General features: G+C 54.1%; 1 protein-coding gene and 1 pseudogene across 2 annotated transcripts; both read right to left on the bottom strand.

The window, feature by feature from the left end:
* Positions 1 to 5278: 5278 nt before the first annotated feature.
* PGF (placental growth factor) lies at positions 5279 to 18863 on the bottom strand. 2 transcript variants are annotated; one of them, XM_007987292.3, is made up of 7 exons: positions 18285 to 18715; positions 17024 to 17066; positions 12495 to 12691; positions 11645 to 11721; positions 9524 to 9553; positions 9358 to 9420; positions 5279 to 6183 (listed from the first exon to the last, which is right to left on the bottom strand). In XM_007987292.3, the coding sequence occupies exons 1-7, from the start codon at positions 18357 to 18359 to the stop codon at positions 6156 to 6158; spliced, it is 513 nt and encodes a 170-aa protein (XP_007985483.1). In that variant the 5' UTR covers positions 18360 to 18715; the 3' UTR covers positions 5279 to 6155. The 2 variants fall into 2 exon arrangements, with proteins under 2 accessions (XP_007985483.1, XP_007985484.1); XM_007987293.3 differs by lacking the exon at positions 9358 to 9420 and having other exon boundaries at positions 18285 to 18863.
* LOC140710009 (uncharacterized) lies at positions 18364 to 19510 on the bottom strand (annotated as a pseudogene).
* Positions 19511 to 21688: the final 2178 nt, after the last annotated feature.

Consider the following 21688-nt stretch of genomic DNA (forward strand, 5'->3'; position numbering starts at 1 on the left):
GGGTTTTGCCAGCTCTGGGGTCTTTGCTAACGGGTTGCCTCCACCTAGAATGACTTCCCCAGTCATCTTCCCAGACCCAAATCTTGCCTACTCTTCAAGTCACAGCTTAAATGCCACCAGCTTTGCAAAGCCAGTTCTGATTTTGCCCAGCTGCAGGTCATCTCAGGTGTCTTTAGCAGCGCTTCAGCTGCATTCGTTTAACTACATGGCCTGCTTTCCTTCTATTCTAATCACCCGTGTATATCCGATTCTGCTGACGAACTTTTTAAGGTCAGCGACAATGTCTTATTTCTCTCTGTGTAACCCTAGCTAATCGAGGTGCTCCCCTGGGTTCAGTCTCTGCCTAGTGTCTCACTGAGTGGGCATATCTCAAAGAACATTTGGGCCTGCAATGTTAGGGAGCATGACAGTGCATCCTCAAAGCCCTTCTTCCACTCCCCAAACTTATATAGACTCCACAGCAAAACCCCAAACTCCTTCTCTAGTCCCAGGCCCAAGGCCTTTCTCTTTCCTAGCTCTTAGGTAGACCAACTTAGCCTCTCCAGCTATGATCTCTCTCCTTATTCTCCTTATTTATTGCAGAATAGAATTTTCTTTAGTAGGTAGGGAAGACTTTTGCATGCTAATATACTTTGCCCTGTCATACATGTGTTTTCTACAAAATACCCAGGCCTTGTAGACTCAAAAAATGCTCGGGAGTGAATAAATGATCAGGGTTACCAGCCCACATGCATAATTAAGACCAAACAATCTACTTCTCTCTATCCTCATTACTTCTCCCTAGATCAAACCACCATAATTGGTTGCCTGGCTTCTCCACAGCCTTCGAAGTGGTATTTGTACTCTGAGTTTTGCACCTTAGAGACCATTTTCCACATAGTGGGCAGAGTGATTGTTCAAAAATGTACCTAATGACTGGGTGTGGTGGCTCATACCTGTAATCCCAATACTTCGGGAGGCTGAGATGGGCGAATCACTTGAGGTCAGGAGTTCGAGACCAGCCTGGCCAACATGGCAAAACCCTGTCTCTACTAAAAATACAAAAATTAGCCGGGTGTGGTGGTGTGCACCTTTAGTCCCAGCTACTCAGGAGGCTGAGGCATGAGAATTGCTTGAACCCAGCAGGTGGAGGCTGCAGTGAGCAGAGATTGTGCCACTGCACTCCAGCATGGGTGACAGAGTGGGACCCTGTCTCAAATAGAAAAAAATGTACCTAGTGTCATTTAATTCCCCTGTTTGAAACTCTGCAGTGGTTTATCTCACATTATAACAACATTTGAACTCCTTACCCTGACTTGCAAAAGCCCTTTATGGTCTGGCCCCTGGTTACTTCCAACATCACATCCCATATCCCTGCTCCCTGCCCATCATGCTCCAGTCACACTGGGGTTCCTTCCAGCACTTTCCACCAGCTGTGCCCTCTGGAGTGCTCTTATCCCTGATCTTCACATGATCAACTCCTTCTTGTCCTTCAAACTTTACCATCAATGTCATCTCTACAGATACACCATCCACAACCTCCTGACCTAGAGTACCTTCCCCCCAGTGCTCTCTCTTCACCTTTCCTTGTTTTCTGTTCTGGTTTCCTATCGCTGCACAACAAACTACCTCAAAACAATTTGTTATTACAGTATTTCATGATTCTGTGCGTCAAGGAAATCAAACGGCACAGTGGATACAGCTTGTCTTTGCTCTGTAAGATAACTGTAATGACTGGGAGTTGGAATAGCTTGGGGTTGGCTGAGTCTCTCTCTCTCGCTCGCTCTCTCTCTCTTCTTCCACATCTCTATATGACCAGCTTGAGCTTCCTTCCAACATGGTGAACTCAGGGTAGTTGGACTTCTTACATGATAGCATAGGGCTCCAACAGACCAAGGCAGAAGCTGCCAGTCCTCTTGAAAGCCAGACTTGAAACAAGTATAGGGTCTCTTCTGCTATAGTCTACTGATCAAAGCAGACTCAGGCCAATTCAGATTCAAAGAGAGGGAAGAGACTTCACCTCTTAAGAGGAAAAATGTAAAATAATCCAAGAGCATCTCTAATATGAGAGAACACGTTTTGGCAGCAAGACATTTTCTTATTAATGTATTTGTTTATATGGGTGACTTGCTTATTGAGCAAGTTTTTTTCCCCCTTCCATCATTGCTTCTGGATGAACTATGTTGGTTCTCCTTTTTCTGTCCCGTAACAGTATCTTGGGCAGATCTTCTCATGTTCCTGTTGCTTTAGCTTATTAAAGGCCCAGCCCCATCTAGGCTGGTCCCTCTAACCAAGACTAACCCTTTCCCTTCCCCAGGCAGGGTCTGGATTTGGCCCAGGGAAGTGGGGAGGGGTGTAGTTTGCCCCTGTACCCCCACTCCTCTCTCTCTCCTCCTCCTTTTCTCTCCCCTTTTCTCTTCTTTCACACAGATGGGAGAGGGAGAGCTTTCAGGAAAGTCCCTGTCAGCTGTGGCCATTTCTTCTCTGGCTATGAATGTTCCTGACATGATGGTGTTCAGATGCTAACTCTCTTGCGGGTTCACCACAGGGCCACCCCGCACCACTGTTCCCTGATGTGAGAGGTCCCTTCTGCTCTATTGCTCTTTCTCTCTCACCCCACCACTCAGCTACTGCCCCAACCTCCATCCCACAGCCTACCGACTGTGGGTGTGCACAGCTGCAGGCCTCCCTCTTGGGAAGACATGGACAAGACAGCTCAAGGACATTCACCTTCCACTATGTCCACCTGACCCATGGGCAATGACTGCTGGGTGCCCCAAGGAGTCCCTGCCCTGTCCGTCTCTGTCTCTTTGATCTTGCCCTCCGCCAGCCTCCCTGTCCAGACAGCGTGTGGGCTGATCTCAACAGCAAATCCAGATCCAGGGAGAGGAGGGGAGGGAGCCAGCACCCCAGGACTCCAGTGACCCCATCTCCCTCTCTCTTCCTTCCCCTTTCCCAGTCTTCTGCTTACGGAGACTGAGGAAGAGGGCGCTGGGAGATTTGGGGGCATGGCAGAATTGCTTTAACCATCTCTTAATAAATCCTGTAGGCAAATGTGCCTAGTCCCAAATGGTTCCTTTGTTTTAGAATATGGGGTACTCAAGGCCCTTTTTCCTTAGCTCTGAGTCTGGACACCAATTTGAGGAGCAGAAAAGGCCCACCCAGTACCCTCTGGCACTAGAACATGGACTGTCTCTCCCCTTGCATGTGTGGTCCACGAGAGCAGGGTCCTGTGTGTCTGTCCCCACTGGATTCTCAATGCCTAGTCAGTGTCTAGGACATAGAGGGTGCTCCACAAATAGATGACAAGCAAATCCCTCTAGGACCTAAATGGCTGGAATGGCTGCCAATACAGCCAAGTGGGCCAGCTGGCTCCTTCCTACCCGTTCCTGCTGCGAGGTTCCTGCCCGCAGATGTGGAGTTTTGCTTCAGGTTTCCAGGAGCTTTTCTGGTTTCTGTCTTGCTCTCTACAGGGGTCACTGGCCTGGGTTGGGAGGCTGCCCGCTACATGGGTGACCTCATGGAGTCAAAAGCCTTGAAGATGCTACCAGGCCTGGGTTGGGGTCCTCAGGGCTGAGTTAGAGGCCTGGCCAGTGGGACGGGATAGGTGCTCTTCTCAGTTCACAGTGGGTCAAAGGCAATAGCTTAGAACAGCTGCAGCCAAAGAGAGGAGAGGCAGGAGAGGAAGTGCATTTCTTTGGCGAAGTATGTCTCTTGGGGCTGACTCACACCCGTCTATAACCACAGCCAGAATCACATTCTGACCAGCGTGTCCTGCAGGGTTCCCAGGCCTTGGTGAACAGGGCACCAAGGACAGCTGCCACAGCAGGGCCACCCCACTCTGCTGGACATCCCAGCTCCCCTCCAAGCCCCAGGCAGGCCCCTGTCCCCCTGGGTCCCTGTGGGTTTCTCCTCAGCAGCCTCAGAGGAGGAAGTGAGGCTGAGGAGAAAATGGGGGAACTTCTCTTCCCCCAGTACATATAACAACATATAAGATCACACACACACACACATACACACCCCCACACACATACACACACACACATACACATACACACAATATACACACACACGCAATATACACACACACACACACAATACACACACACACACACATACACACACACACCCCTTGCAGGTCAGAAGCAGAGGGGAGTTTGATAGTAAGTGGTTTGGATTAAAAAAAATAGGCCTGGCATGGTGGCTCATGCCTGTCATCCTAGCACTTTGAGAGGCTGAGGCAGGCGGATCACTTGAGGTCAGGAGTTCAAGACCAGCTTGGTCAACATGGTGAAACCCTGTCTTTAGTAAAAATACAAAAAAGTAGCTGGGCATGGTAGTACATGCCTATAATCCCAGCTACTCAGAAGGCTGAGGCAGGAGAATCACTTGAACCTGGGAGGTGGAGGTTGCAGTGAGCTGAGACTGTGGCACTGCACTCCAGCCTGAGCGATAGAAGGAGACTCCGCCTCAAAAAAAAAATGAATAAAATAAAATAAAAAAAGAAGATTTATTTAAATCCAGGCAGCATCTGCTGGTCCCTGCGTCTGTTGGGCAGCCCGAGCAGGCTGTAGGGGCTGCTGTTCAGTGCCCTGAGACCCAGCCCAGGATGCCTCTCAGGAGGGCCGAAGGAGTTCGGGAGCCCTTGCAGCACTGGGCTGGGGCAGCCCTAAGACCTGGGAGAGGAGGAGGAGATTGTGCTCTTGATGCTGTTAAAAAATGGCTGGGACCACCCTCTCCTCAACTTTGGAACCAAAACTACATCTTGGGAGCTCCTCGTTAGGGGAGGGGTGACCCCAGGGTGCAGTAGGAGCAGGCTGGGTGACCTCGGGGGCAGCCTTGAAGTGGCCTCCACAGGAACCGTCTCCAGTGACCACCCAGGGCCACTAAGACTTGAGACTGGGCCTCAATAGAAACGTGTCAAAGCCAGAAGAGCCATCCAGTCAGGCCCCTCAGGTCAGAGATGAAACGTGAAGGCAGAGGGAAGCCCAGTGCCACTCGGTGAGTTACAAACAAAGCCAGGCCTCTGAACCCCACTTCAGTCTTGACTCTCCATCAGCCATTTCACCTTCTTGGGCCTAAGTGTCCTCAGCTATCAAAAGGAGGAAGGAAGGAGCAAGCTAACATGTTGTCGTGAGCTGTGACATGCCCTCTCGTCGCCTGAGCGAGGCTTTTGAGATAAGGAAACTGAGGCTCAGAGAAGGTGCTGTGCTGTTCCTGTTACACCCCCATCCCTGGGTCTGTGTGGCTTCCGTTTCCGGCTGACGCTCACTGCCCCAGCAGACACACCCCCTAGATCAGCATTTCCACACTAGAATACTTTATTCAAGAGAATCTGGCTTGGCAGTCAGATGACCCTGCAGGGACAGCTTGTGGGGGTGCCAGGGCCCTCGGAGAACCTGCTCCCCTGCCACTGCCTTCAGCTGGGACACACAGGCTCCTCCCCTGGTGACTCCATCCCCACTGACTGAGCTGTTTCTCATCCAGGCAGCTCTTTGTCCAGCCCGGGGCCCACTCTGCATGTGTCTCTTAGAGGGGACAGGGTGGTGGAAGCTTGGCCGGAAAGAACAATGTCCCAGCACAAGCAGATGGCAAAGTGTGAGGGGAGATCACGGGGCACAAGGAGTGGCAAAAGTCCCCAGATAACCACTGTTCTCCAGAGCTGAACGTTCTGATCTTCAGAAGAAGAGAGGGAAGTGGCTGCATCCCCTCCGCCCGCCACTGGCCTTCCCACCAGCCAGGCTGTGGCACCCCCAGCAGGGTCCTCATCCCTACTTTGGACAGGAGCTCTGAAAGCAAGGGCTGCTTGTCTGTGCAGAGCCTGAGGCCCAAGAACAGGCAGCAGGGCCCCCTTCTTTCCTTCTCCAGGCCCCTGGAGACCTCCAGGGCCTCTGGGGCCTAGCTCGCCCCTTGCGAGGCCACACGTCTTGCTTCTTCCGAAGCAGAAGCTCCCAAGGGTCTGTGGCTGGCTTCTCTCTTTCTCTCACGTTGTTGAAGGCACTGAATTCCTGACGGTCCTGTCCCTCCCTGCCCCTCGTCTTGGAGGGAGCGAGGCATTCAGCAGGGAAACAGTTGGCTAATAAATAGAGGGCAGGTACCAGCAGGAGTCACTGAGAGTGTGACGGTAATAAATACACGAGCCGGGGATGCGGGGTCTCTCTCCTCCAAGGGGCTGGTTACCTCCGGGGAACAGCATCGCCGCACCTGCCAGAGACCAAGCACAGATGGGGCGGGTATCAGCATGCTGTGAAGGGTGCAGTCTCCTCCTATGGAGGAGGGGGCAGGGCCAGAGGAGGAGCTTGGGCAGGGAGCATGGGGAGGGCCCAGCACTCCTGAGTTCCTGCTTGCCCCTAGCTGAGGAGAAGCTGGGAGCTACCCTTCACCAAGCACTTACCCAGGTGCCCAGCCCTGTGCCAAGCACTGTCTTCTTAACCCTCAACCTTCCATGAGGAAGGCACCCTGATTATTCTTGTGAAGATTAGGAAACTGAGGCCCAGAGAGGTAAAGAAGCTTGCCTGTGGTCACATGGCCAGTTGGTGACAGAGCCACATGTGAACCTAATCATACTCCATGCAATCATGCCTCTGATTACCCTAAGACAGCAGTCTCCAAACAGGGGAATGGGTACCACTAGACGCACGTGAGGACTGAGTACCGATGGATTTAAAGAAATCCATTTTCAGCCTCCAGGTCTACATTGCCTTAAAATTATTTTTGTGAGACAGTGGCTGAGATCTGCTTCTCTAGCCACAACACATCTTGCTCATTCTAAATCCTTATAAAGTGCTTTGCTGCCAGGTAAAAGTATTCTGGGGACATGAAAAAAAGAACAATTTGAGATATTGGTGTAGGTCTTGAGAAAGAAAATATGGCTAATGACTGGGTAACCAAGGCTTTCAACAAAACTGAAGAACAGCTTAACCAAATTGTCAGCCAGGATATCATGAGAAGTAATCTGTTCTTAGCAGAGCACCTTGAGATTTCTGGCAAATAACTTGGAAGGAGTTCAAGTACTTGAGTGACATCTAGTCTCATTTACTTATTTATGTGAACATGGTTTCTCAACCTTCACATCAATAAAAAAATGATAAACAGGAATTAAATTAATGCAGAAGTCTGTCTCAGTCTGGCAGGAAATAACATTCATTAATGGATTCATTTACTAATTGAAACGAGGTAGCCACATCCATCTCATTGAGATGCATTCCCAATCAAATTGATCGTATTTTTATGTTGAACATTTATTAAAACAGGACATATTTGTGCTGTTTTGACCAAATGGTGCTGCTAAGAATTATTTTGATAATTTATTTCAGGAGAAAATTTAATTTAGGTTTATGCTCACAGGAAATTTAAAATAATTCAAACTCATATATCTTTTTTTGTGGCAGATAAATATGACAAGGTAATCAATAAAAGCCTTCTGAAAATTAAAAGTACTATTACACTAGGCTGAAATTCTAGGGGGTGGGGAGTGAAATGGAAATACAAGTTCTGGGAAAAAAGAAACAATGTAAATATACAAAGGGTTATGAAAGGAGGTGTTCAAAGTGTATTTTTTTTTTTTTTTTTTTTTGCTTATTCATTTTCTTAAAAGTAGATGATGGTAAGTGTAACATTAAAATGGCGTATTAGGATACCCCTGGAGAGTGTTATATAATAGCTTTGTATTAAAATATTGATATTTATAATATGCCAGAAAGTATATCCTTTGTAATGACTGATACTTTTTTTTTTTTGAGACAGATTCTTGCTCTGTCACCCAGGCTGAAGTGCAGTGGATCGATCCCAGCTCACTGCAGCCTTGACCTCCCAGGCTCAGGTGATCCTCCCACCTCAGCCTCCTGAGTAGTTGGGACTACAGGCACATGGTACCATGTCCATCTAGTTTTTGTATTTTTTTGTAGAGACAAGGTTTCACCATGTTGCCCAGGCTGGTCTTGAACTCCTGGCCTCAAGCAATCCACTTGCCTCAGCCTCCCAAACTGCTGGAATTACAGGCATGAGCTACTGAGCCTGGCTTGACTTATAATTCTGATGAAAATGTTCAATGTCAACTTAAAAATGGGCAAGGGAGCACATGAGCTTTTGGAATTCTTTTTTTTTGAGATGGAGTCTCGCTCTGTCACCCAGCCTGGAGTGCAGTGGCATGATCTCGGCTCACTGCAACCTCCGCCTCCTGGGTTCAAGCGATTCTCCTGCCTCAGCCTCCCAAGTAGCTGAGATTACAGACGTGCACCAACACGCCCAGCTAATTTTGTAGTTTTAGTAGAGATGGGGTTTCACCCTGTTGGTCAGGCTGGTCTCAAACTCCTGACCTCAAGTGATCCACCTACCTTGGCCTCCCAACGTGCTGGGATTACAGGCGTGAGCCACCGCGCCTGGCCACTTTTGAAATTCTTTCAGGAGATTCCCTAGTGAAATGTCTGAAGACTGCTGCCTTGGGAATTGGAGCCATGGGACACTTTCTGCCTTGGGGTGCCGGCTGGTAACGCGGACCTGGATGGACTTCACTGCCAGCTTGTTCCCCAAATTGCTGCGTGGGCCCAGAAAAGAGAGGAAAGCATAAACCCTAGGGGGCACATTCCCCAGGATCCCTGTCTTCATGGAGTGGGGCTCATGGGGTCAGGACTTGGGTCAACTCCACTCCATAGCACGAAATAACTTCCTGGAGGCATGTGCGTGGGGGAGGCTTAGCCCCTAAAGGACAGCCCCCGTGTGACTGATGGACTGTGCACGTGAAATATTTTATTTTTTCTATTTACTGTCACAGATTTGGGTTTTCCCTTCTCTCATCCTTCTCTCCCAGCCACACTCAGGCCTGGGGCTCCATTCTGCTGCCCACCAGGTATGAAGTGGGTTAGAAGCAGCAAGGGGACCCGAAGCAGCAATACTCCCGGGAGCCAGTGGCGAGGGGCGCATGTTCCCCAGGGCTACTAGGAAGTCGCCCCAGATAACATCTCAGCTGATGACAGACTTCTCATCACTAGAAGGGAAATTCTAGTTTCCCTAGTGCAGGAATCCTGTTTGTTTGGTCACAGATGTACCTGACACACAAGAAGTGCTCAGTAAATGTTTGTAGAGTGACTAAATGTTTGCTGGACCTCCTGCCCCTCATTCTACACAGAGAAAAGCTAGGCTCACAAAGGTGAAATGATTTGTCCAAGGTCCATGGAAACCTAGGGCTAAGCCGGGACAAAAACCAAGGTCCACTGATGCTTCCTGGGCCCTAGAGTCTTGAGGAGGTGAGGCTCCCTGTCCTGCCCCCAAGACTGGCCTCAGTCCTGCCTCTCCCGCTCCCCAGCCTAACCCTGGCGGCAGGGCGGGGCTCCCCTCGGGCCCAGCCTCCTTGCCATCCCTGGGACCCCGCGCACTCACAGGTGGCAGTCTGTGGGCCTCTGCTTCTCTCTCCTCCTCTTCCCCCTGCCCTTGGGTCTCCTCCTGCAATAAGCCAAGTGTCAGGACAAGGTGGCTGGGGACCCCCATGCTAGGACAGAGGCTGGCAGGCCCGAGAATAGCCCCGAGCCCCAGCCAAACCACTTACCTTTCTGGTTTCATCTTCTCCCGCAGAGGCCTAGGGAAACAGACAGAGAGAGGGGCAGAGGACCGTTAGGAAAGCAGTAAGTATCCCTGCCGCCCGGATAGGTCCCCTTTGACATCCCAAGTCCTGGTCCTGCGGCTGACACTGAGGCCACTAGGGGGTAGCATGGAGCTGGCAAGGGAGAGGTGGCCAGAGCCGGGGGCTTCGCTCCCACTCCAGGCTCCGGTGACCTCACCACAAGAGGGACAAATCAACCTCCTGGGGACCCCTGCCACCCGCTTCTCCACTTCTCAGACTCTTGGCATCAAATGTGGGGTCGTTTCTGCCTGTTCTCTGCTGCTTTTTCTTTCTCACTTTCTTTGTCTGCTTTTTTCCCTTCCTTCCAGGGTGCACTCTGGGAATTTCCTCAGGGACAGGACATGATGGCCGGGCAGTGGACTGGTTGCCTGTCAGGGCACAGCCCCCACTCCACCCGGAACAACATGGGGAGTGAGCGACGGGGTAGGAGGAAGGGAGGGGGCATCAGTCCTGAAGTCACCAGGCATGTCTGGGCTCTGCCTCCCAGGGCTATGGCTGTTGGCCCAGAAGCCAGAAGAAAGGTGTCCCTGTTGCCTGGCTCCTGGCAGGGGACAGGGCCTCAGTCTTTCCTGGGAACAGTGGGTGGAGACATGGGCCAGCATGGTAGCAGTCAGCTTTGGGGCCAGGACCTGCTACCCTCGGCTGGTTCCTCCCTTGGGAGCCACGGCAAGGTACCAGGGCCTCTTGGGACTGTCTGGTTGTACCTCTCCATATTGGGCAAGTGAGAGACACTCTTGGAACCTGTCTCTTCATCTGCCTGCCCCCAAAGAGTGGCTGTCAGGGTAAAGGGGATGTAGAAGGTGACTTTGGGTCACCAGCCAGCATTGCACCCAGGAGGGTTCATTACCGAGCTATTATATGGATAAGCTCTGGCTTGGAGGGACGGGTGGAAGCAAGTTGAGGCAAGGCCTCCAACACTCCAACAAAAGGGGCAGCCATAGCCCTGCCCAGAAGGCAAGGCTAAGCCTGGGGGCTATTAGAAAAGTGGTCACGGCCGTGAGAGGTAGCACGAAGGCTTAGGATTTCGGTCAGGGCTCAGAATCCCTCCTCCCACACTCACTAGCTGTGATAAATCATGAAACTGTATTGAGCCTTGATTTTCTCATCTATAAAACGGGGATGACAATAGGATCTACCTCCCAGGGTTGTTATGAGAGCAGGGACCTTGCCCACCACTGCATCCCATCTAGGACAATGCCCAGCATGCAGTATGTGCTCAATAAATGTATATGACTAAATGAGAAACATTCAAGTGCCTCCTGCAGGGCTAGGCACAAAATAGGTACACAATAAGTGGTAGTCTTCCCTCCTCCTGCCCCTGGCTAGGGCTCTGGACTTCTAGTCTGGTGCCTTCATCCATGGCCCAGTGGTACCAGGAGCAACAGCTCAGCCCATTTTTCTCTTCCCTGAACCTCATTGGCAGTGCCAGGCCTGTTGCTCCTGCTAACCAATGTTCCAAGTGTCCCCGGCACAGGCAGCAAGACTGGTGCTGGTCAGAGGCTCTGTGGATTGGGAGGGGCCGTAGCGGGGTGCTGTATCATCAGGGAAGCCACAGTGTCACCCTTCTTCTGCCCCCTTTCTCCTACCTGAGCTTGTCCTTCTTGCTGCTTCTCAGCCTGGTTTGCCCCCTCCTGTGGGCATGCAGCTTGGCCCAGAACTAAGTTCAGACTTGCAATGTCTTTGCCTCCAGGGACCTCTTTCAGAGGCCTGTGGCAGCTGCCTCCGGTCCCAGAGAAGGGGAATGACACGCACCAAACCCCAGCGAGACTGGGAGGGACCCACGCTCTCTCTTCCCTTGCAGTATGTCAACAGCTGTACCCCAGCTGGTGGGACCAGCTCCCGCGGCAAAACTGGCTGGTCGGGGGACAAAATGAATGGCAGCCACCCCTGCCTGGTCCTGCCCTCTTGGTCTCCCTCAGCCTGGAAAAAAGTACAGCCAGCAGCGGGGATGGGCAGCCTTTGCCTCTGCCCTGGGACCCATCTTTGCTGAGGGGTGCCAAGAGCACGGGGGCTTTTCCCTGCTACCCGCCCCACCCCGAGACCTACCGGCACTCGCAACGCACGTGCTGAGAGAACGTCAGCTCCACGTAGGAGGGCCGGTCCCCAGAGCGGATCTTTAGGAGCTGAAGGAAGAAAGAGTTGATGCCTGGATTGGGGAGTGGCCCATGAGTTTCCCGTACTCTTCTCTCTCTCCTTGTAAGGAGAACCCGATTCTGTTTCCTGTAGCCTGTGGACTACAGGCCCTCACTCCACTCTCAGCGTGAGGCAAACAGCTCTCTCAGCTGTGTGGGGACCTGAGGGAGGCCCCTGTCCCTCCCTACCCAGGGGGCATTAGCACAGCAATAGCGCAGGAAGGGGGCCATGTTCTGGAGTCAGAGAGACCCGAGTTCAGATCTTGACTCTTTTACCTGCTGAACAAGTGAAATAACATCTCTGAACCTCGAGTTCCCCATCTGTGAAATGGGAATGACACCAGCCTTGAAGGACTGAATGATGTACCACTTGTGGCACGCCTAGGACAGTGCTTGGCATTACTCAGTAAGTGCTCAATAAACCACTGCGTGTGTGACATGTAAGCTGCACTTGCTTGAAAAGGCACCAAATGCTCCTGGTGTCAACAGGGACTTTAATACAAGCAGATTTCTTTCCAGCTTTAACTAGACACCCTGAGTCTTGGGATAGGGCTCAGCATGAGGCTGAGAAAACTGGTGGGGGTGGAGGTGAGTGGGCTCAGAGCCATCGGGGGGCTCAGGAAGGAAGGGCCCTGGGCTGGGGTAGTAGAAGCACCGGCGTGGGAGTCAGGCTCCAGTCCTGGGACCTGGGCCTATCTTCTTCCCTCTCCAGGTCCCTTCTAGTGGGCAGATTCAGTGGCCCCCTGGGCCGGGTGTGGACCTACCTGCATGGTGACATTGACTGTCTCCACCGGCACACAGTGCAGGTTCTCATCGCCACAGCAGCCGGTGCAGCGCAGCAGGGAGACACACGATGGGCTGAACATGTGCTCCACCTCGCTGGGGTACTCGGACACGATATCCACCAGCCTCTCCAGCGCCCGGCAGTAGCTGCGGCCCCACACTTCCTGGAAGGGCACCACTGCGAGGAGGCAAGGGGGCTGGGTCAGGCCAGCAGAGACCTGCCCCTCGAAGCCCTAAACCTGGCTCCCAAGGCCCCGCTTGCCTTCCAGGTTCAGCCCCCAGCCCCTTCCGAGCTCCCTCAGCTCTGAATTCCTAATGTGATCCCTCCGAAATGCCTGTGGGCCCCTTAGCTCATCTGCTGGATGGAAATCCCCGTGGAACAGAATCTCTCAGGGCCCCAAGCTTTGCTCTGTCCTCAACTCAGACACCCACATCTGCCTTGGCTCCCTGGAGCTTTGAGGACTGTAGCCCCGGCAGCTGCCCAGGCCCTCTGGATCCTTCTCAAGCCCGACCGGTGCTTCCTGTACCTCGGAGAACTTGCAGAAAACAGTCATTTCTGGAGTCACGCAGGGAGGGTTGGCCTTCCCTTACTCCTCTGCTCAAACACCTTCCACGGCTCCCTCATTTCCTGCTCCACTCTGTGCCAGCTCCTCTGCCTGGCAACCAAGACCACATCCAGCAATGTGGCCCGACCCTCCTCTCCATTGAGTCCAACCAGCACTCACAGTGAGTCACAGCAGCACCGCATTCACTCCCAGCTCTGGGCTTGTGTACTCTGCAGCCCCTACAGCTGCTCTTCTTCCCTCTCCTCTCATTTCTATCCAAATAAATAAAGCCCACTCGCCATTTTCCAAGGCCTGCCTCCCCACCTCCTCTTTGAAGCCTTCCCCAGCAATTCCAGTGTGCACAGATGAGCCTCCCTTGAGCACGGCCTGGCCCCAAGGGGTTGTCTTATCTCTGTCACTGGTGGCTGTTATCTCCTTTACAACCAACCCGAGGCTCTATGAGGACAGAGATGGATGTACCTGTAAACACAGGCTAAGTCATTCCTGGTTGATTAGATGATAGTTCACCGAGGATCGTCCGGGACATCCCTGACCCCCATGATGTCCTGGTGATTGTGATGGGATCTTTTGAGGGCTGATCTGGAATCCCTCAAAAGATGCCTCTCTTTTGGGGGAAGGCCTGGGACCAAGCCCCAAATAGAGGCTCACAGAGAGCGGCCAGAGTCAGACACCTGGCTTCCAGTCCCAGCCCCACACTGGCTGTGTGACCTTGGGGAGATCAGTTAACCTTTCTGGGTAGATCAGTTTCCTCAGGTGGGAAAAAAGAAAGTTGGGAATAAATGGTTGCTAAGGTCTTTCCCTTTCTGACCAACCGCCTGTGAATCAGTGCCTGCAACCCAGCCCAACCCGGAGACCATGGACAGAGAAACGCCCCCGGGTCTGGGTCATTCTTCTCTGCATCTGATGGTCATCATCAGCTAGTTGGAAAGAATCAGGAGCTGGCTCACCGGGGCCCTGCAGCCTCTGCCATGGAATAATGGCCTCTCCCAGCAACCCCTCATTTCTTCCAGGCCTCTGCCTAGGAGGCAGAAGGGGCCAAAGTCCATTCCACTGAGCCTATGAGGACATGCGCCTCCTGGTAATCTCAGAAGAAAAATAAACTTCAGTCCTAGCAGAGGCCCTCGGGAAAGGCTGCAAACTGGTGGAAAATACCCAGAGGCGGTGTGTCCATGTGGAGCTGGCTAGGCAGTCATAGAGGCAATAAACAGTGTTATCTGCTTGTTTGCTGCTCCATTCTACCCTGCTCTGCTTAGAGGGCACTAGGGCTGGGCTAGGGGCTGGCAGTGGGGGGAATCCATAGGCCTCCCCTGACTCTACCACTCCATGCCCCGGGTACTGCCCCGGAACCCAGTGGGAAACAAGGCCTCTCTCCCCAAAGGTGCCCACAGTGCAGGGAAGCCTGCCTTTGCAGTCCAGGGTCAGAGAGCACCTCCCTATCACCAGCTCCTTGAGCTGTGTGTTTAGTTTAAAATCTTCATGAGCACTACGTGACTCTGAACGTTTAATCTCCACCTTTATGGAAAACATAAATAACAGCAGAGGAATAACGAACTGCCAAAACAACACGGAAGATTCAGGTTCCTGCCTTGGAACCAGTCATCAGCGAGGGGACAGCAGCAGAGAAGGGGCACCCCAGCCCCCTCCCATCCTGCAAACAGACACCCACCCAGCTGGGCTGCGGGGCCATGGCCACCTTTGGCAGAACTGGCTGGGCCTGGGCAGCGGCAGAAGGGATTTCCTTTCCTCACCCCACATCCCACCATGCAGACTCCGGGTCCCTGAAACCCTGGAATCTGCCAATTTCCCGGCCCCGTGGCCGAACCACGTTGCGGGAGGGCTGAGAAGGAGGTGGGCTAGAGCCTGGTTTACCTGGCAGCCACCAGGAAAGAGGGCAATTCATCCCTGAAGGCCCCCGTATGGGTGTGTGGGAGAAACAAAAGGGGCTGGGTGAGGGGCCAGGCTGAGGGAGTGTGCAGTGACCGCTCCCAGATGTGGGCCATGTCCCTTAGGAAAGAGCTCTGCTCAGCTGTCCCTGAGAGCACTTCCGCTGGCCCCAGACCTGCTCCGGGAGGGGGTGGGGGTGAGAGCAACGGGAAGCTGTGGCCCCCTCAGGCACTGCCAGAGCTGGGTGGTCCCCAGGGCTGCTCCTGAGGCCATGAGTGGGCCCTCAGCTCTCTCGCCAGCCCTGAGAGTGAGCCTCCCACCTGCCTGCCACTACCTGGGATGGGGGAGACTCCAGAAGAGAAATGCTTAATCCTGAGAGCAAGTTTCTGTGGAGGGCACTGGGGATGAGCCACAGGGCTGGGCAGAGCCACTGGCCACCAGCCCAAGCCCACAGGTGTCCTCTCCATGGTCACTGGCAGGGCACACAGACAGCCTGCCACAAGGGACACCGTGCACATGCCTGATCAGCCACGGAGCTATTGGGAGCACTCGGTTCTGCCAGATCCATGAGGAGTGCCTGAGGCTTGGGGCGACCCCCAGGGCCTCTCTGAGCCTCAGGTCCTGCATCTGTAAAAATGGAGTACAACGCCTTCCTACTTCACAGCCTGTGGTCAAAACAGAATGACAGAAAATGCCTAACACTGTTCCTGTGAATAGTAATAGTAAAAATCAATGCCCATGGCTGGCCATGCTGCCTCTTGCTCTGGTGTTAATAGGTGGGATGACATTTTCAGATTTGGAGAGCTGGAGTGCACAGCTCATTGTACTTCTCCTGGTCAGATTGCACACTCCCTGATTGATAAGTGTGACAGGAGAGCTGACCTAACGAATCTACACTTCCAGGCCTCCTCACCTCGAATCCGGGGTGATATGTACACCCATTTCTCCTCCCTGGAGTTAGAGGACAGGTCCCTGTTTCAATCTCGGAAAAAGAAGAAACCATAGACATCTCATAGTCTAAGGCTCCTATTTTACAGATGAGGAAACTGAGGCTAAGGCATCTTTGGTAGTTGTGGCCTGACCTACACCAAAAGCACTAAAAAGGGGATAGTGTGGAGGTAGGGGATGGGTCCTTCCCCAAATCCCAAGGAGCATAATGTTGTGCTGGTTCCAGAGGCACAGCAAGGGAGGCATCCACGAAGTCAAGGGCAGCTGCCTCCTCTACCTGCCCAGGGGTCTAGGGGCCTGAGCCTCAGGTGTCAGAGTACGGCCAGGCCCGGGAGAGGCGGGCTGCCAGGCAGGCAAGGCCAGCAGAGGGTGTTCCCAGCACGCAGATGGCTATCACGCGTGTGCGTGTGCATGTCCCTACATGCCCCCTCTCCTATGGCGCAGGGGAAGCCTCAGCGGTGGCGTGTGGCCGCTTTGCACGTCTTGGAGAGGCAGGGAGGGTGGAGCGAGGTAGGGGGCCTGGCATGGGCCTCCTGCCTTCTGCACGTATGTCTCTTTGGCAAACGTCTCGTTGCCCTTTGAAGATTCCCTCTTGAGGCAACCGGGGCGGGGAGTGGAGGGGCCAGGGAGGGCACGATTCATGTTCTGTCTGTGTATGGAAAGGCATGGTCAGATCCAGGCAGTTCCACCAGGGCTGGGCTGCTGGGGAGGGCCCCTCACCCATTCCTGATCCTCTTGACTGCACACTGCATCCAGCTCCCAGACCCCCATTCTAGCCCCTGGCACTCACTCCCCACTCTGTCCTCCAAGACCCCATCCATACGCTTAAATCATGCTGGGGAAGGGCTCTGAGCCAGCTCGATGAACCCTGGCTATACTGGCCCCAGTCCCACTCTCCGTGTGCTGGTGACCCCTGCCCACACCTCTCTAGTCTCTGGGTCACCATGAGGGGATCTCTTAGGCCCTGCCAAAATCATCAGCCAGGATATCTAGCTCGTAGGCTCTCCCCAACTTTTATCAACCTGCACCCACACTTTATGCCATGCCTGGGCTTGGGAGAAAGGAAGAGAGGGGTTTGGGGATCATGCAAACCCCCAGCCTGGCCAGCTTACCTTCCACCTCTGACGAGCCGTTCCCAGTAGACAAGGCCCACTGCTGTGGACAGAAAGGTACAGAGATGAGCCCAGGACACCTCGGGGCTCTGCACTCTTGGGCCAAGTGTGATGGCAGGAAGGTAGGGGCCCCTCTGGATTCCTTCCCACTTGCTGCACAGGCTCTGCCCTGTCTCAGAGCAGCCTGAGCACAACTAAAAACTCACCGGACTCTAGATAGGTTAGGTCCCACCCCTCTCTGGCCTCAGTTTTCCTCATTTGGAAAAGGATGGGAGGCTAGAAGCTTTTGGAGACCCTTGGCCTGCTGCGTCCCAAAGATCTTCCAATCCTGTGGGTCTCCCTTCTACCCAGCCCCCCAGTTCAACCCTGCTGGGCCCTGTACAGCCCGCCTTGGCTGGGTGCCAGAGCCCAGGGGGAGGTGATCAGCTGGTGGGAGCGGAGGGGCTGGAGCGGGTGGCGCCATGAGCTGGTGCAGCCGGTAACGTTACACCTCTGGCCAGCCCTGCAGCAGGCAGGCGGGTGGCTGGGCTGCTCGGGCTCCTCAGGGACTGCCCAGCCCACTCCTACTCTTGGGCTGAGGCTGGGGACTCCCAGGCAGTGGGACAACACAGTGGGAAGGGAGCTCATTGGCTTTGTCAGGATTTCACTGCCCAAGCTGGCTCCCAGCCAGACTCACCCGGCTCCTGGGAAAAGGGCCCTGCTCACTTCCCCAGGCCCTGCACTCAGGACCTCCGGCCACCCACCCAGGAGAAAAGGCACAGCGAGACCCCTTGTCTCATCCCCAGCCCACCCAGGAGCCCACGGCTCAGTCCTGAGCCCTGGTGGGGGCAGGGCCCAGCCTTCCCACCATCAGCCTCTTCAGCTGGCTCCTCCGCCACCCCCACCAGGCCAGGTCAGAGGTCCTGGGGACGCCTGGTTGGCCATGGGGCCTCGACCCTGACCACAAGGCCAGGGACCCGCCTGGGATTAGTGGACAGATGCTTTTAGCAAAGCCACCAGGGCTCCAGGGGCCAGACAGGAAACCTCCCCCCCTCCCTCCCTGTGGCTTCCCTGCCCCCACTAAGACAGCCCCCAGGACCTGGGGGACAGCCAGCCTGAGGTCTCTTCCCAAACGAAAGAAGTCCAGCCTGGCCTTTAGGAAGTGTGTGGACATCCTTGGATTTGCTGCTCCCTGGAGTGGGTCTGTGATTTCAGAGTGCCCTGCTTCCAGTGCTGGGATAGGGAGGTCAGGGGAGCCGGGCTAGGTGGGGGTAGCTCTTACCTGGGGGGGCACAGCAGGCAGCGCCAGCCCAGCCAGGAGCTGCAGGAAGCAAGGGAACAGCCTCATGGCCGGCATCTTCTCAGACGTCCCGAGCCAGGGGGCTCCGAGGGAAAACCACCATGCTCATCCCCCGGGGAGCCCCTGGCACAGGAGCAGAAGAGCTGAGTGGGCGGCTGGACGCCCCCCTCACTGCTGCCCCGAGGCCCCGGCCGGTGGTTCGAGCATCTTCTGGAAGCCGTGGGGAGTCAGGAGCCCGCAGGTAAGGCTATGGCTGGGGAGCCCGACCGGGAGCGGTCCGGCGGGGCGGGGCGCCGAGGGGCAGGCGGGTCCCAGGGAGGGTCCGTCGGGCGCCCAGTGCCACCCCAGGTCCTCCCGCAGCTGGGCGGCCGTCCGAAGATGCAGTTTCTTCCGCAGACAGCAGCTCCCTTCTGGGACTGCAGCCGGCCCGCGCCTGGGTTTCAGGGGCTGAGCTGGGGCGGGGCTCCGGGCCTGCCCCGCCCACAGCAGAAGAGGTTCCCGAGCCGAGTTCCCGCAGCGCCCGGCCAGCCCGCAGCGCGGGAGCCCGCAGTGCTTGCGAGGGGCGCTCGGCAGATCCGCACGCCTCGACGAGCCCAGCCCGCAGCTCCCCGGGCCACGCCGCGCCCGCCCGCAGAGCCCACAGCCCGGCTTCGGCTCTCGGGGCCGTCACCTGGGATGGGAGCATCCAGATGTGGAGCCCAGCGCCAGCCGTCAAGGCTCATGTCCTAGCGGCCTCTGCAGGAAGGGCCGTCCCGGATCCCTGGGAAGGCAGCCATGCCCACACACCTTGGGGGCCAAGGGATTCCTAGCCCCGTTTTATAGATGAAGAAACCGAGGCTCCGAGAGCACCCCTGCCTGCGTATGTCGAATGGACATAGGCATTCTTGGAAAGTGTGTGTGTGTGTTGTGTGTGTGCGCGCATCTGTGTGTCCGAGGAACTGGCAGAGACAAAACCCAAGCCCTACGTGACTCCAGAACCGTCTCTCACCCGACCCACCATCCTCCTAGCCAGGCATGGACACAGTGGGCGGCCCACAGGAAACCCCTCAGGGCACCTGACTGGAGGATCAGGCCTGCTGCCTCCTTGGGAAACAGTCTTCTCAGACCCTCCCTGTGGCCTCACCCAGGCATCTCCTCCTGGGCCCTAGTCGAGGAGGAACTGTTCGCTGCTCGGGGGTCCGCATGCATCTGCACATGTGCACGGGCATTTGCGGGTCTGTGAATATCCACGTGTGCTGTGTGTCCGAGCCTCTGTGTGGTCTGAGTGCGTGTCACTACTGTACATCCAAATACGACTCTGTATTTGTCGGTGGGGGTCAGGTCTCTGTATCTCTGTATTCTTGTGTGATTTGTACGTATCCACTGTGTGTCTGGGTGTGTTGGGAAGTGTCTGAATGTGTATCTTTCAATGGGACTGTGAGTCTGCATGCCTGTCTGTGTATATCTGTCTCTGTGGGTGAAGACCGTGCCTCTTTCTTTGCGTTTGTGTGTGCCCTCCCGTGGTTCTGGATCTTTCTTTACCGCCACCCCTCTCACTGCCGTCTGTGTCCAGCTCCCAAGCTGCAGGAACCTGGCAGGATTGGGAGTCACGAGTTGGGCTGGGCCTGGGGCTGGTGGGTGGCTGTGGGGGAGGAGGGAGGCCTGGGAAGTGGCCCCTACAGCTTACATTCCAGCCAGGAGCAGGGAGGCCAGGGCAGCCCCAGCTCTCACCCCAGTGACCTCTGTGTCCGCTGCCTGCCTGCCCACCCACAAGGGGCTGCCAGAGATGCAGCCCACCTGCCTGGCCGGCCCTAAGCCTGGAGGTTCAGGAGGTGGAGGCCAGTCACCAGCCAGCTAAGTGGGGTCTGCAAGGAATATTCTGATGAGTTTCAAACAAGCTGGGGTTCTTGGGGTAGACAAACCCCTTCCTGGGCCCAGGGTCATTGTGGAGGGTCACTGTGCATGTGTATGCAGGTGAGTAGGTGTGTGTTTGTGCATATCTGTATTGTATATGTTGCCCATAACATCTTTGTGTACATATGCATGTGTTTGTGTGTGTCTTTAGTTTGGGTATGGATTTGTGTATGTGGGCACAGGTGTGTATTGTGCACAACTGTGTGTGCATGTGCTTAAGTATCTTCATTGTATATGCTTATCTATAACTGAGTGTTTCTAGCACTTATGCATGGGATGTGTCTTTTGTGTATGAGTTTGTATTTTTTTTTCTGAGGCAGAGTCTTGCTCTGTTGCCTAGGCTGGTGGACAATGGTGCGATCTTGGCTCACTGCAACATCTGCCTCATGCGTTCAAGCGATTCTTATGCCTCAGCCTCCCAAGTAGCTGGGATTCCAGGTGTACACCACCATGCCTGGCTAATTTCTGTATTTTTAGTAGAGATGGGTTTTTGTCATGTTGGCCAGACGCACCCAGCCTGTATTCATTAATTTGTTTTTTCATTTGGCAAGTGTTGCCTGAGCCCTACTATGCTCCAGGCACTGTTCTAGGTGCTAGGGATATGATACGGAGGGTCTCTCTAAGTTTACATTAATGGAGTGGGGGGATACCGATGGCTGGGGATGCCGAAGTTCTCTTTCCTGAGTGAACTCCACACTTTGGGTGAAGTCTGTGGTTCCCACAAGTGCACCTCAGTCCTTCATCACTAAATTGGGGACCATACCCTTCTAAACCCAGCTTCCTGGGTTGTGAGATGAATTGGCCTAGGGTAGGCTCAGTGGCAGAGACTAAGGAGACTCGAACATTTCCACGGATTGAATCAAAGTTTGTTCTTGCTCACATCCAGTCCAGAGCAGCTGTGCTAGTAGTTCTGCTCCCCTCCTTTTTTTTTAATTTTCTAAATTTAAATTTAAATTTTTAGAGACAAGGTCTTGCTCTCTCTCCCAGGCTGCAGTGCATTGGTGTGATCACAGCTCAATGCAGCCTCCAACTCCTGGGCTCAAGGGATCCTCCTGCCTCAGCCTCCAGAATAACTGGGACTACAGGTGTGTGTTACCATGCCCAGTTAATTTAAAAACTTTTTTTTTTTTTTAATGTAAAGACAGGGTCTTGCCATCTTGCCTAGGCTGTGCTCCTTTGTACAGTGGCCACACTATTGACCAGCCACATTGCCTCAAACAACTTCCTTTGTTTTCAGAGCCCCAGCTTCCTCCATCTGTAAGAGTGGGAATAATAACTGTACTTATCTCATAGGGTTGTGTGAGGACTAAGAAAGCACCTGTGGTGCAAAAAATGGTAGCAATTGGGCATGATTTCTAATTTAATTTTTGACTTGTATTAGAGAAATAAAAATACTACAGTTAGACTGAATGCAGTGGCTCCCTCCTGTAATCCCAGCACTTTGGGAGGTCGAGGAGGACAGATCACCTGAGGTTAGGAGTTCGAGACCAGCC

The sequence above is a fragment of the Chlorocebus sabaeus genome, chromosome 24, assembly GCF_047675955.1.
Source record: "Chlorocebus sabaeus isolate Y175 chromosome 24, mChlSab1.0.hap1, whole genome shotgun sequence".
Lineage (NCBI taxonomy): Eukaryota > Metazoa > Chordata > Mammalia > Primates > Cercopithecidae > Chlorocebus > Chlorocebus sabaeus.